We start from the raw sequence: 20,330 nt of genomic DNA, 5'->3' as shown, positions 1-20,330 counted from the left end.
TGGTTAAATTACATTGCAAAACTGCCTCAGAAAAGTGAAGAAAGGTTTAGCATTACTTGTTTCCAGATGCCAGTTGGTTTGATATTGTATCTAATGTAATGACATTCATACATTTTAAATGTAGCCTAATTGTCTAAATACTTTTTTTAAAGCCACTATATATCCTACTTCGCCATTACATCATAATATATTGGGACAATGCTGAGCATTATTTAAGAAGGGGTTGGAGCTGTAATTTTTCAGAAACAGCTTTTCAATTTGGCTCACCACTAACATGGTACCACACTACATATTCACACCATCTACCCTGATTTGTGAGATTAAACCTAATCATAAACTTTAGAGTGTGAAAGAAAATTTCTGTCCAGTGTGCTCCACTAACAATTTTCAACTGAATATTTACCTCAGCCCAACAACCCCAATCTCCCAGTGTTAGGCAACATAGCTCAGTTGTTTGGCTGCAGCCCATTTAAGATTAAAGCCCTAGTGGACAAAGAGCAGTAGAACAGGTCAGTTTTTTTGCTTTGCCAGCCACACACACGCAAACACACACAACCTTTGAACACACCAAGCCCTCTCTTTTTACACTACAGTGAAGCTCAACAGTCTGCTAGTTACACTAAAACAAACAGGGCCAACCTGTTCAGAGACCCGCATTTATGTGTCATGATGTAGGATCTATTTACAGTGTAGATAAAAGTTTACTGGCTGATAAAAAGCAGGTGATATATAGATCCCAAATGAATGCTGCTGTTGTTCTAATGAAACATTTAAAGACTTATGACTGCATTTTACTGCCTTGCTTTTACCCATCAACTAGCAGCCATGTTTTATATAACTAATTATAGTTTTTCAAAATAAACTGCCCGTCAACCTGCCTTTTAGAGTTAGGGTTGTACATTGAGCATTTAATTTTGTGCAGTTTTAAGCTATCAGAGTAATGGCATGTGACTTTTCTAAGTCAGCACTGATCTTAAATATTTACCCATGATAACGACCTTGATTACATAATCAACACAAACGCAACACACACAAGAAAAGTAAACACTCTTGGGGAGTTTAAAGCATTTTTATTTAATAAAACCATTTAATTTGGCAGTGCATTCGCACGCATTCATTCTCTGCTACATTAGAAATGTGTTCTAAAAAAAATTCAGAGACAGATTCTCATGAAACCTGTCAAGAAAAATCCTGGTTTATACAGTAACCCAAAATCAAGACACTGAAGAAATGAAGCCTACATTTAGAACCATTAAGATTTCTTGCATTGTTGTGAGAGTCCCCCAGCCACTGGGCGTTGCATCAGGAATATGGAGATGGAATTGTTTCATATTACAAATGGAAAGAGATTTACAAATAAAAAGTTGGTTCACAAATAAATTGAAACAGATCCACAAATAAAATGCAAGGAGTTTCACAAAAATGAAATGAATTCACAAATAAAAAAGAATGAGATTTATAAATATATGTTAGGAGTTTCAAAAAAATAAAGTGAATTCACAACTATATAAAATGAGATTTGCAGATAAAACAATTATTTACAAATATATTTTTTAACCCTCTGGGGTCTGAGGGTGTTTTGGGCCCTGGAGAAGTTTTGACATGCTTTGACATTTGTGCTTTTTTCAGTTCCTTAAAAACATATTAATGGCTAAAGTCTGAAAACACTGTATTCAGCACAAACTGGGCTACAATAATATGTGAACAACATATATGTACATGTTTGTATTTTTGAGAAAATAACGATTATGTGTGGTTTTTTGAAAAAAACATTTTAAGTCACTGAAATAAGTGCCATATAACACATACTAAACATTTGTTCACAAGACTTTTGAGAACTGGATCTTGTAGCCTAGAGTTTTTGCTACAAAAATGATGTGAAAACCATCCTGATCACTCATTCATACAAAACAATATAGTCATTTAACTTTTGTAAGACACTTTTAGTGTTAGAAAGGCCATATGCGAGGAGGCATGGATGATCATGAATATTGATGTTATTCACACCTGAGGAGACAAAGACCCCTCCCCTGAGAGAGAATGAATGTGAGGAGACTTAATGATTGGATGTACTGTTTGTAGCTTATTCACAAAATCAATTTTAAGTTAAAAGAAGTAATCTGACTATACATTTTCTTTACATAAAGGCTTTACTTAAAAGCTTTAGACCTACACTACCGTTTAGAAGTTTTTAGATCAGTAAGATTTTTTTTATGTTTTTAAAAGAAGTCTCTTCTGCTCACCAAGGCTGCATTTATTTGATCCAAAATACAGCAAAAACAGTGATATTGTGAAATATTTTTACAATTTAAAATAACTTTTCTATATGAATATATTGTAAAATTTATTCTGGTGATCAAAGCTGAATTTTCAGCATCATTACAGCAGTCTTCAGTGTCACATGATCCTTCAGAAATCATTCTAATATGCTGATTTTCTAATATGGGCATATTTACAGCACATTTTACACATTTACACCCGAACAGATATTTGCAAGCAGAAGCTTCATTGATGATAATGAGGCAGCATAAACACTAGTTAAAATATAATCTAAACATTCATATTATTTTTTATATCATATTACATATCATATTTATATCATAAAGCATACAATTTAAATACCTGCTTTAGCCGAAACAACATTTAAATGTAAATAATACTTGCCTATTAGGACATATTTCAAATTTCAATACTCTGAATACTGGCTGGCAAGTCTGGAAATAGTCCAACTAGTAAAATATGTACATGTTTATATAAAACAGCATGTCAACTAATATGTAAGTAAAACTAAATGACTCACTCATCCGAAATTGTATCCTCGGTTGGACCAAGTCGCTCTTCAAAATGCAAACGCGCTATTCGTCAGATTCCCGCTCTTCTTTTGAGGAAAATTTGAAAAGTCTTCATCACTATCCAGGAGCTTCCTCACCTGTGTAGTGTGCCATCTTCCAAACGCGCAGAAAATTAATGAACTTGATGTTTTTTAAGGCAATGTTGGGGGCGTTTACCATTTGCATAGATCGCCTCAGCACATTACCATATGAATAGCGTGCTCTGCTGGTGGGTGTGATCACATTAGGGATCATTAGCTGAGCCAGGAGAAACTGTACATCGCTTTGTTTCATACAGATTACATTGCAGTAGAATATTTGTTTTAAATTTGAATAGTTTTATTTAAAAGTAGACATTTTAAGCTTTCTTTAGACATATGTTTCATGTTTGTGTGATAAGTATTCACAGAGTTTCAGTTAATTTTTGTGATGTGTTTCAGAAAGATGCTCGCGGAGACAGAGATGGCTGAAAGTGCACCCTGTTTATTTTCTTTATTTTACAAAAGCACAAGGTTTATTGTTATTGGGAGTGTATACAAATAAAAGTAGACCCTTTATAGTCTCTAATGATGTCTTACACATCTCTGTATGCCCAAAAATGACGGAGTACCCCAGAAAAATCCGTCGACCCCAGAGGGTTAACTCACAAACACAACTCTGTCCAGCATTTATTTGTGGATCGCTTCTGTGCATTTGTGGATCGCTACACGCATTTGTCAATTTTGAAACAAATCTAGTGTCAAGATGTGCACACAACTCTACAAATAGGTGGAATCCACCCATCGTCTACTCAAGCCAATCAGATAATGGCCACATTACTCTGACCAATCATAGCACATTCTATCTTCAACCAATCACGCTTCGTTTTACTATCAGGGCAGGACCAGAGTCACAGAGTTCTCATGAGCATGGTATCAAGCACATACAGATAAGCTCCAAGACTGCAAACTTTTAAAGAAATGGACACCATTAGGGCAATACTGTGACTTAAGGTTTGTATAATTTTCTCTCAGTTATAAACATGTGTAGTGTCTTGTTAAATGTCAACAGCTGAAAATTGCCCATTTGTAGAGTGTCCAGATCATTAGCGTTATAGCTAACCTGGCTGACTGAATGAGTCTATTTACATTTTAACCAGCTTTTTGACTGATATGTGTCGACAAAACCTTTACTGACAGATCCAAACAGACACACTACTAGACACTACAAAAGATCAGTAGTACAGATAGTGTCTTTATATAACATGAATCATATTAGAAGATCTTAGGGGCACAAACCATCAATAAATTAATACCCTATATTACACAGTGTACAAGATCTGCTATGGCATCAATTTGGTTTCACATTATGTTAATGTATTTAATAAAAACAGTTGTAAGGTAATATTTATTAGAATTTTGCATTTTAGCACTCTTGTGTGAATGTTTTAGGAGGTACTATTACAGGGTCCCTTTCTAGAATACAGCATCATGTTCTGACAGTGATAATTGACTCCTGAGATCATGTTCATGTCCAATATGATTCATGTTTTCTAAAGACACTATCTGTACTACTGATCTTTTGTAGTGTCTAGTAGTGTGTCTGTTTGTATCTGCCATGTAACTTTAAGAGAAAAGGTTTTGACGCATTTCAGTCAAGAAACTTTAAAAATTAAAATAGCAGACTCATACAGTCAGCCAGGTTAGCTATAAAGCTAATGATCTGGACACTCTACAAATGGCCAATTTTCAGCTGTCGACATTTAACAAGACAATACACGTTTATAACTGAGAGAAAATTATACGAACCTTAAATCACAGTATTCCTCTGATGACGTCCTTTTCTTTAAAAATGTGCAGCCTTGGAGCTTATCTGTATGTGCTTGATTCCATGCTCATGAGAGCTCTGTGACTCTGGTCCTGCCTTGATAGTAAAACGAAGCGTGATTGGTTAAAAATAGAAATGTGCTACAATTGGTCAGAGTAATGTGGCCGTTATCTGATTGGCTTGAGTAGACGATGGGTGGAGTCCACCTATATGTAGATTTGTGTGCACATATTGGCGCTAGATTTGTTTCAAAATCGACAAATGTGTGTAGCGATCCGCAAATGCACAGGAAGCAATCCACAAATAAATGTGCATGATTTACAAATTAATGCTGGACAGAATTGTGTTTGTGAGCTAAAAATATATTTGTAAATAATTTTGTTATTTGCAAATCTCATTCTTTTTATTTGTGAATTCATTTCATTTTTGTGAAACTCCTTGCATTTTGTTTGTGGATCTGTTTCAATTTATTTGTGAACCAACTTTTTATTTGCAAATCTCATTCCATTTGTATGTTAATATGAAACAAAAATAACTCCATACAGGAAGGGCATCCGGCATAAAACCTATGCCAAGTCAAATATGCGGATCACGGATGGTCCGCTGTGGCGTACCCCTAACGGGAGCAGCCAAAAGGAGATTTGTTGCATTGTGACAATTTTGAACAATTGAGCACATTTTTGCCCCAAATTCTCATTACTCATCTCAATGTGTTTGCACATTTTACTTTTACTATTAAAATCAGAACATAATGAAAGGCAGTACCAAGGGAATAATTCTATGGTGTATAAATACATTACAATTTAAATATCATATCTTTTTTTTTTTTGTCTTATTTTTTATTTTATTTTTTGTATTGCAGTAATGGACATTGGGGGGTGAAAATTGAAGTGCGTAACGGTAATGAAAATGTCACAGTGTAAAAAATGTCCTAAAAATAGGATTCATTTTATATATATATATATATATATATATATATATATATATATATATATATATATATATATATATTATTATTATTATTATTATTATTATTTTCTTATTTGTTTCTTTTTATTTTGGGAGTCAAACAGGTTTTTTTCTTGACAGGTTTCATGGGAATCACCCTGAGACTATTAAAGACATTACAAAAATATTATGTGAATATATATTAATTATATTTACCCTGAATGAGAAAATATCTTCCCTGAATAAATATCCTACTAGAGAACTCTTGGTCTGAAATGGAAATTACCATGTGATGGAGTTAGAAGTCCATTTCCTGAAGCTGAATAAAGAATCAGCAAAAATGTTCTCAAGTTTAAATTGGTGAATCTAAATAAAACATGTCTAGGTCACATTTCACCTCAAAATCAAAATAATTAAATATAAATGAATTTTAATATATTTTATAAAAAATTTTAAGACAATTAAGGCTCCATCATGATTTTTGTTTTTTTCATGACAATCACTCAAAATTATTGTAATGCATTCAGATATTTAATTAATTATTTCCTTTATCATTCCCATTATTCTTAATGGCGAATAATAAAAAAATTATGTCATAAAGCAACATTCTTAATTGTCCTAAAATAGGTGTCATTTTCTTTATGCAAAATATAATTTCTTATTTCTTTTTTGATGTTGTGGTGAAATATGTTCTACAACTACACATCTTATTCTCTATTGCGTTTACTGAATTCTTCTATGTGACTATGGGAGGATATCTTTAGCAAATGCACATACATCTTGCATCTATTAATCTTACCCATCCATAACCACCGCTGAAAACGTGTCATAAATGATTTTCAGCCACCTACAGTAGATCAGGCGCCTCTTTTCCCATCTGTAAATTAAGCAGAATAGTTACTTTTACCTGCTCCTATGACTCTTTCTTCCTCTTCTGTCTCAAAACCTCATACTCACTGCTGGGTCTCACGCTAGCATTGGCTTGCCGCTAGTCTTCCTTTGCTCTCGCGGGGTACAGCTAGACTCATGGAAACAGACGCTAGCTTTCTGGAGACACACGTGACTCGCAACGCAAAAAGGCTTTTATTCTTTCCTCCTTTCTCATTTTTATATCATCCACACTTGACAGCTGGGACTGACCTGTCAGTCTGAGAGACCGATAACATCCTGTTTTTGTGTAAATTACTGTCTTTTGTTAGTTTCTGTCTAGGCCTTGGGCTTGGCGATATAGCTAAAATATGTCTCAATATGTGTCCCTTCTGATTATATTCTATATGTATCTCTATATTTAAGTATTTGCTTAAATTACTTTAATTTTACATGTTTAACCAAGATACAGTACCATAGTACTCATTTTTGTATCATACACACTTGCCAGCTGGGACTTACCAACTCAAATGCTCTTTTTGCTACCGTAGTCTAAACAACCTCATTCTCGCAGTTCATAAAATGAAGAATCCCAAAACTAGAGTAAAATGTATGGCCTTTAGGAAACTTAATGACCAAATATAAAGCACTTTAAAATAACTGTGATATTCACAATGTTGCTTCATTTTATTTTACCAGCAAAATCATTGCAAATATATTGTGAGTATGTCTGTTTGTCTGTCTATCTATCTATTGCCTGAAACAATGAGGAATCTAGAGTAAAGGTACAGTCTTTAGTAAACGTAATGGCCAAATAAAAAGCGCATTAAAATCAATGCGATATTCACAATATTTTTACATTTTGTTTCGTCAGCAATTCACTGCGAATATATCATGAAGATGTGATATATATCACCCAGCCCTATCTAGCTCTAATCTCATACACAACAACATATGCTCAGAACAGCTGCACTCTCTTTCAGACTCAATGACGCACTAAACTTGGTTAGGCAAGTTACTACACAACTTTATTTCAGCTGGTTTCTTTTTTCATTTGTCAAAATAGTTAAACCATCTAGACTTCTATCTTTACAGGTTTACTATCTTCTATCTTTACATCCCCTCAGATCTAATAAAGTCTACTCTGTTTTTCATTCATTGGTTAATACAACTCAGGAGAAACAACACATGTACTGTATACTCACAATATATCAAAATACACGTAACAATCACATGACATCACTGTCTTCAAATCAAAAATCAAAAACAACTTTTTTTTCTCTCCAAATAATATACTCAAGGCCACAACATCTGAAACTCAAACCAGTTATTTAAAACTGCTCTGGCTACAGTGTTTGATAACATAATATCTTTCTTTTACTCTCAAACAACGCTCAGAAAATTCACAGAAGGTTTGGGGTGTGTGAAAAGCTCAGAGAAAATAAGAGTGGGTAAAGAATATTAAAGGAATGTGCATACACTAACACACACTAGTTCTGGAGTGTCTGGCTACACTCTCTTGAAGCTAACATTAAAATCTGCTGCAGTAAGAGCTATAACTGGCAGATCTTGGCCCCTCCCACTTTCTCTCAGTAATCTTTCCTTTCCTCCCCACTCCTCTCATCTCTTCATCTAACTGTGGATCTGAAGCCTGTTGAACACACAGGGTAAAACACATCACAAGTCTTCCTGTGTAACTCTTCTGTGGAGTCTGTGTGTTCCAGATGTGGAGCTGAACTTACCACTGACAAATATACATGTTAATATCGTCTGGACCCATAGCCCCCGCCTCCACCACCAGAGCCGTAGCCGCCTGAATATAACAATACAAAAGATGCATTGTTTTAATTTAATAAAAATAATAAAATCAAAATTAAACACACAAAACATTTTATGAAACACAAACTACACATACAGTATGAATTTCATTCCATTTTAATTTTACTTCCTTAAATTCAAATTCTAATTACATCCTGTTTGCTACCTCAATGAAAATTCTATTCAAATTGAGGAAGTGAATAGGAAAATAAAAGGCATTCTTCCAGTCAATTCTGAATGATGCACAAACCTGCTGTAGTGGTATAGTGATGGTATTAGATGGTAATACCATTGTACTTTGCTATATAGCCAACAGTCCCATGATACTGATTTTTTTATTTACATGTTACTACAAAGTACTTCAAAGAATACCATGGTCATTTTTTGTTGGTGCTGGAAGCTGCTGAGTGGGGCTGGGTATTGATACAGATTTTGCAGATTCGATTAGATTCACAAGCTCTTGATTTGATTCCAGTTTATTTGGGTTATACAGGTATTTCAGTTATAATGTCCATTTCACTTACATATGAGAAAAATTCTCTCTCAGCTCATGCTGTTAATTATAAAGGGAATCTTCTAAGTACAATATCATTTTTTTTTTTTTTATCATTCGTTCTTCATCATTTGTCACATTTAAACTTTAATTTTCTTTTTGAGTGCTGTCAGTCGGTTAAATTTTGTTTTTGCGGTTAATCACATAATTTGAAAGTGCTGAAATTTGACACTATATGTACTTATTTTCTCATCAAAATGCATTATTTCCATCTTAGGATAGAAAACAAAACAATATGTAACAATATAATGCTTTATTAACATTTTACAAACAAAGCATTCCACAGTATAAAGATAGAAATGCACTAAAATAGCACCAATTCAAGTAACATTAAACGTTTCCCAAAGTCTAAGTGTGAGTTTGACTAATTGAAAGAACTAGTCCCCACATATTCATTGCAATGGGCATTAAATCTCTTAAACTCTCATAATCCACAATATTAATCTGCCGGTAGACTGTGGCTATCCGCTTTCCTACAGCAATCGTGAAGCTGCATTCATGATTCGCATCAGAGCCTCAGTGCCAGCGTCGCTTTGAATTCACCATGAAAAGCACTTGCAGACAAAAACGTCTCATTCTGTGTTTTGGTGATAGTTAAGATTTGGTGTGCTTCTTTATTAAAATGCACCTTACATAAGTTGAAAAAGTCCAACTTTCTCTATCATTTTATCACTGGCAGGGAAACTGTCAGAGATCATTTTATTTACTGAAATAACAACCTCCGCGGCTCTATCACAGGAGAGAGCATAACGGTCAACTAGCGTGTTACGACTGTACCGCCCATAGAATGTCTATGGGACCGACGTGTTATGCTATTTTATGCTAAGTTTGTAGGCTGGTTGAAGGGCTCTGGCACTGTTGTGTGTCTGTTTGCGGCATGTGGGTCAGTGTAATGACTCCGGGTGGACACATTATGAAGGTTCTGCCTTTCACACCAGTGTTTATGCTGTATTCACAGTAAATGCATTATAACGATTAAGAAAAATGTATGCATAATTTGTACTATTTCCAAGAATTTGCATTGATTTGAAGAACACAAGCTATAAAAGTAATGTCTCTTTAAGAATTATGGCAGTTCAGTGAACAACTCTGTAACACGGTTCTTTTTTTTTTTTTATTATTATTATTTTCTCCCCTTTTCTCTCCAATTTGGAATGCCCAATTTCCAATGCGCTCTAAGTCCTCATGGTGGTGTAGTGACTCGCCTCAATCCGGGTGACGGAGGACGAATCTCTGTTGCCTCCGCATCTTAGACCGTCAATCCGTGCATCTAATCACGTGGCTTGTTGAGCGCATTACCGCAGAGACATAGCGCATGTGAAGGCTTCACGCTATTCTCCGCGGCATCCATGCACAACTCACCATGCGCCCCACGGAGAGCGAGAACCACATTATAGCGACCACGAGGAGGTTACCCCATGTGACTCTACCCTCCCTAACAACCGGGCCAATTTGGTTGCTTAGGAGAGTCACTCAGCAAGCCCTGGATTCGAACTTGCAACTCCTGGGGTGGTAGTCAGCATCTTTACTCGCTGAGCTACCCAGGCATCTTTACTCACTGAGCTACCCAGGCCCCCCTGTAACAAGGTTCTTAAGATTGGCAAGGAAGAGGCGGGAACCAGCTGAACAGTCAATGTAAAACTTTAATAACAACCTGAACTCAAACATAACATAAATGGCAAAACAAACAAAGACGCACACACACAGCTTTGTGTGTCTCTCTCTCAAACTGGCGTCTCTGGCCCCCCCTTATCTCTCTACCGCTGATTAGTCAACTCAGCGGCAGGCGTGCGTCATCAGGGCCCGGCCACGCCCCCCCTCCTCGTCACACTCCTCCACCACCAGATTCAGGCCAGGGTGACCTCCGGCCTGACTTACCCCCCCCCCACTCCCTTCCTTGGAGGGACGTGTTGCCCTTTTGGCCATCCTTCCTCTGGCCGGCCTTCCCCGCCTCCTGGGAAACTGAGAGACAAGGGGAGGGAGAGGGAAGAGAGAGCGGGAGAGACAGAACGAGAACAAATGGCTCGCCGGTCCCCAGACACGCTGTCGCCTGGTCCTCGGCCAGCTGGGCAGCGGTCATCTGCGACGCCGGGCGATGGCACTGGACCTCACCTCCTGGAAGACATCAGCAGCTCCTCTGGCTTCTGGCGGATGGCAGCGGCTCCTCCGTCTCCTGGTGGAGGGCAGCAAGCTCCTCCGCCTTCTGGCGAACTGCTCCAGTACCACCTTACTACATCTCCTTGGTGTCGCGACCTCAAACAGCAGTGAGGGCTCTCCGACAGCGCATCCCTCCCGGGCTTCGGCACCAATGTAATAAAGTTTGTGATGGGGTGAAAGGAGGAAGCATTTGGCTTCTTTACTGCATCCATGCTATGTGTGATTAGAATTAATGGTTTATTATTTGTTTTTGTTTTTTTGTTTTTTTATCAACAACTGACTATAATGAGCAGAAAGGACATGAAGATCTCTTCTTTGGACACATTAAATGAAACGAGTCAAACAAACATTTTACTCTCAACTCGCAGTGAAAGGATCTCAGTGCTGAACTTCAAATACTACTCAAATAACTGGTGAAACCTGAACATTTACCAGCCAGTGTCTTAACACAGACCTTTTTAATCACATAACGCAAAATCTGGTCACATATGCAAGTGATTTACTCACATTCTAGAGCATTGCTCAATAGGCTGAAAGATCAATCTTGAGATTTTAAGAATCTATATCAGGATCGTTCAAATGAAAATCGCAATTAAATAGAAAATCAATATTTTTAACCAGCCCTACTGCCGAGTAGAGGTCGACAAATAGTGGATTTTACTGATAACGATAACTAAGTTTGGCAGTACCTGCTGATAACCAATTAATCAACCGATAGTTTTTAAAATTGATACTGAATGAAAAAATAGCACTCAAATAAAATAGCACTGAACTTTATTACAAAAATAAATAGTACTGACTGAACCATGAAAAATGATTGTACTTTTTTAAGTCAGCTGATTTTTAAATTGATGTTGTTTCCTTTGTCCACAAGAGGGCGCAATAAATACATAAACCATTCAGCACTGTTATATTATTGCATAGAACATTCCTATCCTGGCTGTTAAAAAAAAGAGCATTTCATTTTCAATTAATGAGCATAAAATAAAAAAAAATAAAAAAGTTTTAGTCATTCCATATTCTCATATGTTAAGTCAAATGTAAAATGAAGGGGGAAAACGCTTCAATAGACAGTTCACATGGTGTTACACTTGCACTGATTCCTACTACTCCAGACTCAAGCTTCATAATAACAGTGAAATACCACATTGTTTATTATTCAGTACAGTTGTATGTAGAGTAGCATTATTCACAGATAGCAGTGGTATTCGGCTGAACTCGGTGGTGAAGCGGCACAGACTATGAGCCCAGGCCAGGGGCTGTTCAAACAGACGGAACACAACAGACTGGAAATGAACACGAGGATCTCGAGACACGTATTTCTAAGTTGAACATCCTTCCTGACAAAGCATTTAAACAACTCATTGCTTAATAAGAGAGCAAGACGCTACAGCCAAAGACCTCCACCAACTGTAAGGGGCTGTTCACACCAAACGCTTTTGCAACCATCCATTTGTTTTTCTATATAAACATGCACTAAACGAAAGTCCTTGTTTCGCTTTGTTTCTGTTTATTCAGCGTCTCGTGCAGGAACGCTGATTTTTAGATTATATGTCTAATTAAAAAGAACTTTAAAAGCATATTGAGACACCTGATTTCTGTTCAACTGTATTTGTTGCCCTGTCTCTAACCTTTTTTAGCGCAAGAATGTGATCGATCTGAAGTCATCGTATTACATCGAGGATAAAAAAATGTAACTGAAATCAGATGCGTTTCTGATTTATTTATAAATTTATCTCGGCTGCATGAAGATATTCATTTGCTTTCTCACATCACAAGCTTTAAATATGCAACTTAGCTGGCTAACAAATGCATAAACGTGACCAGCTGGATATAAACTAATGCAAATAGATGGCAACAGATGGTTACAATCGTGACATTTAAACATTTGGGTAGGACTTACGTGTATTTTTGTCACATTGTTCTAACCGCTTGAGGTTAGCATCCTCTCAGCCTTGTTGGCAAACATACTGCTGTTCTCTACTAATGCAGCATGACATGACAACGTGTACTGTAACGTATTGTATACATACCTTTTCGTTGTTGTTTTAAATCCGCATCTGAAGGGTTCTGCTCCGTGCAGAGTGTAGTCTCATGTGTCAGAACCAACACCACAAGGCATCAGTGAAGTGATAGTTTTTATTTCGCCTCTAGAGGCCATTCTCTTTCTGTATAACCACAGCGGAACACTCCCAGCCGCTCCAGCACCGGACGCAACAGGGAAAAACAATCGGTGTGGCTTTTTGCCGATAACCGATAGTTCCAGAAATCTGTTATCGGTGCAGATTAATCGGCAAAACCGATATATCGGTCGACCTTTACTGCCGAGTAATGAGTATTGATTTATTTATATATTTATTTACCACCGTAAGGTCCTGAGTTCCTTCCTCCAAAATTATTTCCCTTCATGGGGCCGTAGTTGGACCGCTGCCCTCCATAATTCCCAAAGTCATTGTAGTTTCCACCTCCTCCCCCACCTCCACCACCACCAAAGTTACCTGAGATCACAATTCAAGTGTGTGAATTCAAGAGTGATTAAAGAGATAGCAATACAAATATTAATAAGTCATATGTAAATGCATTTCACCATTTTAACCAATACTTCTAAAACAATTAATTAATTTATTCAGCCTTCTATTTACATTTAGGTTCAGATAGCATGCTAATTCATGCTAATAGCATACTAAACTTTACAGCTAAATTAGTGTCTTAGCTTTAATGATTATATACCTCCAAAATTTCCTCCATCATTGTAGTTATCATATCCTCCAAAGCCTCCTACATCTTGGTTACCATATCCAGGACCTCCACCATATCCCCCACGGCCACCTCCACAGCCAGGACCCCCACCATAGTTACAACCTAACACCACAGATGCATGCAAAAATGAGTACTTCAGTGGTAATACCTTCTGAATAATTAGTGGACTAATTGTTTATGACATAGCTTTGTAACAGTTAAAAAATTGTTAGCATCTCTACAAATATGAGATATAAATACTTTTTCCATAAACTGATGTTTCAAAGAACAATGCAAATACAACCTTTACCAAAAAAAAGTGTTTCAGCAAAGCACTGTGGCGAATATTGCCAGTAATAAACATTTCTTTTTTTTTTTTTTTTTTGCAAAGGAGTCTGATTTAATGTTTGCATAATAGTACTGTCCCCACCAAATCCATTGTATCCATCTCCTTCGTAGCCGCCCCGGCCTCCTCCGTACCCCCCTGTAAAAACACAACAGGATTCAAAGTTATCGCAGGGTTATTTAAACTTTAGGTGCCAATGTACAAACTGTAGATGCAAGCTACACTTTAGATGGGATCAGATGTACAGTATCAGATGTCATCTAACCTCTGCCAAAGTTGCCACCTCCGCCCATAAAATTGCCCCCACCCCCATCACAATCTGAAAGACAGAAAAACCACTGAAAATGACCTATTCATGCGCTAGCTATCTTAATGACACATGATGTAAAATGCCTGCACTATAAGCATATGCAAAGATACAGCTTCTAACACCAAAGCAACATAAAAACTCATTATAAATCAGATAGTTATGATTGGTAATGATGTTCAACCTCAGTTCCTATAATACATCTATAATACACTGTTTACACAAAATAGTTTCACTCAGGACCATAAGGACAAAAATGTCCCCATTAAAACTGCAATATTTGATCCCAGTGCCATTAAAGCATAAAATCATGAATTCTATGATATTATGCTTTCATTCCGGAGCCCTGGATTCAAAATGTAAGTTTTTTATATTTTCCACCAGATGGCACCATTTTTCTCATGTTTAGCCTATGGAGCAAATACATGCTTTTTTCCTATTTTCTGTTTGCTGTATTATAGAGCACTGCAGACCAATTGAATAAGTGATGCAGCTAAAATTGTGTGGGTGTGTTGGTATGGATGTCAGAGAGTGTTTTGTATGTGTGTATTGAGAAACAACAGTGGCATTATGTAAACAAACTGGCATTTAAAGGGTTAAAATCCTGAAAATGAAAAAAATATTAGGTAGTTATGATCAGGACTGATGTTGGTTAAAAAAATTAATCATTGAAAGTGGAAAATAATATTAATATATAATATTTTTATGGCAGTTTTTTGACGCACACATTTTTGTCCTCTAAGGACCTCTGAGTAACTTTTTTTTAATTTACACACAAGGGTTAATTATATACTGTTGACAATTTACAAAGCACTATTTTAAAGAGTGATAAATATAAAACACGCTACTCACATCTCTGATTAGAAACCGCCTGCATTTCCTGTTTAGGAAGAGCCTTCCTAACTTCACAGTTATGAGAGTTGATTGTGTGATATTTTTGTGCTGATAAAAAAAAAAAATGACAAATAATGCATTTTGATCCAAACACGTAAAACACACCCATCTGTTTGCTCAATTATGGGACCTAAACTTATATTCCTTGGTACCTGCAAGTGTAACTGTTTATCTACATCCTATATGCATTTTTTACTTTAATGCAAATGGTGGTTTCCGTCTTCTCTCACCAACAATTTTATCCACAGTATCATGATCATCAAAGGTGACAAAGCAGAATCCTCTCTTTTTCCCAGTTGGATGCTCCTCCATTACATCGATGCTCTCAATCTTCCCATATGGCTCAAAGTATTCTCTGACATGATATTCCTCTGTGTCCTCCTTAATTCCACCAACAAAGATCTTCTTCACTGTCAGATGAGCTCCAGGTTTATTAGAGTCCTGGATAATTAGAGTAAATCTTTAAGTATCTAATGCTTCATTAAATGAACCTTAATTTGTGAGTAGATTGAAGACAGTGTGACTTTTAAAGCAGGTCTGAACATGACTAGTTAACACAACATGTCTGTCCATTAACTTTTCTTCCCGCAACAGCAAAATTTGAAGTTAAAATATATATGTACAGTATTGTATATTTATTTTTTAATTTTTTTTAAGAAAGCTAAACATAAATGATGATGAAAGCCCAAATATCAAATGCCATGGATCAATATTTACCAAGCAGTCCATTATTTTGTAGAAGGTCAAAATTATTATTTCCCCCTATGTTTTGGAGCTACAGGTAAAAAAATTAAATAAAAAAAGTCATTACAAAGGTGGCAGCATCATTATTTTATTTTAACAGAGTGATAGGTACAGTAGGTCTATTACTAAAATCGGTTGACTTTAGCATCCCTTGTTGCATTATATGCCAATAGTTAAATTTTTCTTTTTCCAAGGTTGGAGACTAAGAGCCTACAACTTTAGAAGTATTAAAGATATCTTAACAAGTTTTTCCCCTAGGATTTTTTTCAGCAGTGGTGCTGTTATGCGCGTAATAGTGTGTAATAGCTTAAAACGACCTTAGAATCATTATAGATTGGTTATTCGCCTTGTCATGTGTGTGTTTATTTATTAGGAGCTTTTGACACTTGAAGGGCTCTGGAAGCCCAGATAGCTGTAGTAACAACTGTCAAATAATTAAATGCCTCATCACTGAAAATTACTTGCAATATTTTTATAAAACATAAATACAAATAGATCATACAAACCAGGGGCAATTTTCCTCTTAGGAAGGATTTCAATCTTAGATGGGCTCAGCCCCCAATGACCCAATGTGCACGTTTAATGAATTTAATTTTTTTACATAATTTAATCTAGAATTCATTCAGAATATTGTCATTATCTATAATAAACATTTTAAAGTTATACAAAATGAATTAAATAGCTTAAAGAATACACAGAAACCATATATTATTGTATATGTCTATTTATTAGCAGTACGTCATTGTAATGTCATCAGTTACTTTTACTCATTCTTCATCCTGCTACTTTCTCTCCTTGTTGAACGAGATTACAAAAGTAAAGTAACGACATACCTCCTCCTCTCTTTCAGTTGGTCAACAGATCCTGATCGTTGTTAGTTCACTGAAGGGGAGTATTCGTTCAGTGGGTCAAACCAATGATATGCCCTTTCACAGTCGCACTCGAATGCTATTGGCTCATGCTTTAGTCATTCTTTATAGGCATGAAAAGCCACCAAATCGGCCTGGTGCTTCAAACTAGAGCTCATTGAAAGGGAGAGATGTAAGAGAACAAGAAATAGGAGTCAGTGTATGAAAGTGAACAAGAACAAATCATTCACTTAAAAGATTCATTCAAAAGACTGCTTTGTCCATGAACTAAACATTACTACTGCACGCACTGACGAAAACTTGCAGCTGACTGTGGCTAGAAAGCTTTACGTTGCATTATTGAACCGTGTGAAATGTTAATGCATATAGGGGAAACACTGATAATATCATTTTAAATTCTGGTTCAGAACAAACTTTGCTTGTTTTATCTTCATTTCTAAGGCCCTATAATGATTAAATCCCAGAGATTTGATGCTTTTAATGTGGCATCAATGTGGTTGAAAATCAAATGTGAGTCACATGGTATCAAGATGTCCAACAAAACAAAGGTCTGAAGTACAAATAATGTCGAAACTAGAATTATATCTTTATTTATTCACATAAAAACAATAATGGGTCCAAACATTTCAGAAATTTCCATCTGCAAATCTCTGGAATGAACCATCTGTGTACAAATAAAATAGTGACTGCTGCCTTTTAAGGATATAACTGTCATATTTACTCTCCTCTAAAAAAATTATGAATTACTCCGTATATATTGATCCATGGCATTTCATATTTTGGCTTTTACTGACAAAAATATATTCTTTTACCAGTAAAAAATATAAATGATTAAGAACAAAAATTTTAGTGGACACAGAATGACCCTGTAACTGGTCACCAATTTTTTTTACTAGATATTACTATTATTATTTTTTTGTTTTTTATTTATTTATTTTGCTGCAGTGTGACAAATTCGTTTTAAAAGTACTAATATCAATTAATCTTTCAATCAATAAGAGGTCATAAAACTGCATTTATAATAATTCTACAATAATTAGAAACATTTTGTACAGCATGGTTCTCCATGGGACACTGCTGGCATTACTTGAAACTTCAGGTCAACTGCCCATGTGGAGCTTTATGGTTTGAGTAAATCTGACTGCACCTCTCGGGAAACGGCACGCTTGGGCTCAACCATGCGACCGTCCACTTTGTGTGGCCGTGCTGACATTGCCGCATCCACTTCTAATATGCAAGAGTATGTCACAAATCCGAAACCACGCGAGCGTTTGTTACCTGGATCTCTCATTACCTGAGGAAAGAGACACTTTTATGGTATCATCAATTACAGCGCTTATGTTACTGTTACATATTATTCTTATATGCATTCACAACTCTTATTAAAACGCACTGTGGTAGTACCATGTTACAGTGAAGTATTAGATGGTAATAGCATGGTACATTGCACTGAATGATAACTATATTCAAATACCATGCATGGTATATTACATGGTATTCCAATGTGCTTCAAAGAATAACATGGTACCACGTACAACGCAACAAGTTATTAAACCAAACATAAAAGAATGTCATCCTGATCCGTATACTCACCACGCAGTCTGTCAGTTTACCCCATTGCTCAAAGTGATCACGTAAACTGTCCTCTGTTGTCTCAAAACTGAGGCCACCAATAAACAGCTTCCTGAGCTGCTCTGGCTCTTTACTGTCACGACCCTGCTCACATAAAATACACAAAGGCAAAATCAAAACAGACATCAACTTTTGACATATCACCTACTTATTATTACAGATATGCACAATTAACACAGAATGACTCATGCGTTACATAAAGCCCTAAAGCTATTAAATTAATCTTAACAGTTTAAAGCTGATTGTCAGACATGTTCCTTCTGGAGCCTATGAGTGGCCGAGCGGGGCTGGTTAGTTTGCGTCAGAGAGGGCATGGATGGCATCCTGCCAGTGTATTTACCAATCCTACTTTGATAAAGGCTTATGTTATGAATATTAATTACATTTCGTGACGTATGCTCAGCAGGCCTAACTGTTGTTGGCTGTTAGTCGAATCATAAGTCGAAGGCTTGCATCATAAATATTAATTAAGTTCCGTGATTGGACGCTCTAGGAAAGCAGCAGGAGCTACTTAACATTCATAAGCTTAGCCTAAATTATAGTAAAATCGTGGTACAGTATAAGAAAGCCTATGTGAGAGACGAATATAAACGATTACACACACCCTCATAGAATAAAAGCAACATGAAACCAGCGCCTGAAGGAGCGTCTGGAATATTTCAGGCCGACGCTTTCACGCGCCATTTTAGATATATTTGCCACGGTCCCTCCATAATATTGTTAATGTTCTCGAAATATTACAAGAATGTATGTTTTACAGTATTTTTGGACTGATCTACTGTACATCAAAAATAACAGGTTCAATATTTGGCTAACGCTGTCCAATACCTCCTCCCTAACAGTAACAACAGCAGTCTTTTAGGACAACATACCACAAGTACAAGCTTGGCATATATTTGTTCAAGAGAGTAATTGGGGGAAAGTGAATACATGCACCACAACAGCATGCATATCCACTCTGTTAAATCCAGCCGTTCATAAAAAAACACAGCTGGCTAAACACGTCAGCCGCATGCGCCATGCCCAACATTTCCTACTACTAATATACAGTAATAAACTGACTTAATGTTTATTCAATATATGTTTTTCAATTAATACTGTTAACACAGATGACGAAAAACACGCTTTAACGCAGAACTACAAGTTACCTTCATTCTGCAGCGTTTCCGCTCCCGCTACACGCTGAACTGAGATTGCGCATGCGCTTCAGGAGATGTAATGCCACACAATGACCAGAGAAGGCGCTGCAGTGCACGTATTTCCTTCTCATAAACAGGCAACGACATTTTCCATGTACTCCTTGCTGTAGCGCGATGACGTAGTGGATATAATCGCGTTATTTTTTTCCCCACACGTATTGACCTTTTTATTATTATTATTATTTTTTTTTTTTTTTTAAAGTTAATATTTCAACAGGTTGGTGGACTAGAGTTTTTACTGAAGTGCAATTTTGATGTTGGGAAACTACCAATGAAACTGTCAAACTTTCATAGACAGGTGCTTCTTATGTGGGCCCTAACCTACAATCAAAATGTTCCACCTCACAAATATACAATTTGGAATAATAGAGAAATAAAACATATTAGAAAAACAAATTTCCTAAAAGACTGGTTCGAGAAAGACATACTATGGGTTATACAGTTAATTAAGGAGGATGGTTCTTTTTTAAGAGTTTTTTTTTTTATCCGTTTTGGTAATTCCATTAGTCACAAAGAGTTTGAAAAAGTATTGAGATCCATCCCTGGAGGAGTAAGATTGCTGGTCAGGAATTTATCAGATTTTCCAATCTATAAAAAAGAAGATTTTATAACTTTATTCC

At 36.3% G+C, this 20,330-nt stretch overlaps 1 protein-coding gene across 1 annotated transcript; it reads right to left on the bottom strand.

The window, feature by feature from the left end:
- Positions 1 to 4,887: 4,887 nt before the first annotated feature.
- On the bottom strand, positions 4,888 to 19,745 carry LOC127447426 (heterogeneous nuclear ribonucleoprotein A3-like). Its single transcript, XM_051709307.1, has 11 exons — positions 19,660 to 19,745; positions 18,473 to 18,595; positions 18,027 to 18,173; positions 15,497 to 15,707; positions 15,225 to 15,314; positions 14,331 to 14,384; positions 14,150 to 14,203; positions 13,711 to 13,842; positions 13,344 to 13,478; positions 8,195 to 8,265; positions 4,888 to 8,103 (listed from the first exon to the last, which is right to left on the bottom strand). The coding sequence occupies exons 1-10, from the start codon at positions 19,663 to 19,665 to the stop codon at positions 8,213 to 8,215; spliced, it is 1,005 nt and encodes a 334-aa protein (XP_051565267.1). The 5' UTR covers positions 19,666 to 19,745; the 3' UTR covers positions 4,888 to 8,103; positions 8,195 to 8,212.
- Positions 19,746 to 20,330: the final 585 nt, after the last annotated feature.

Source organism: Myxocyprinus asiaticus, chromosome 10, assembly GCF_019703515.2.
Source record: "Myxocyprinus asiaticus isolate MX2 ecotype Aquarium Trade chromosome 10, UBuf_Myxa_2, whole genome shotgun sequence".
NCBI classification, from domain to species: domain Eukaryota; kingdom Metazoa; phylum Chordata; class Actinopteri; order Cypriniformes; family Catostomidae; genus Myxocyprinus; species Myxocyprinus asiaticus.
The sequence above is the reverse complement of the archived record's forward strand: the minus strand, read 5'-3'. Positions and strand labels throughout refer to the sequence as shown.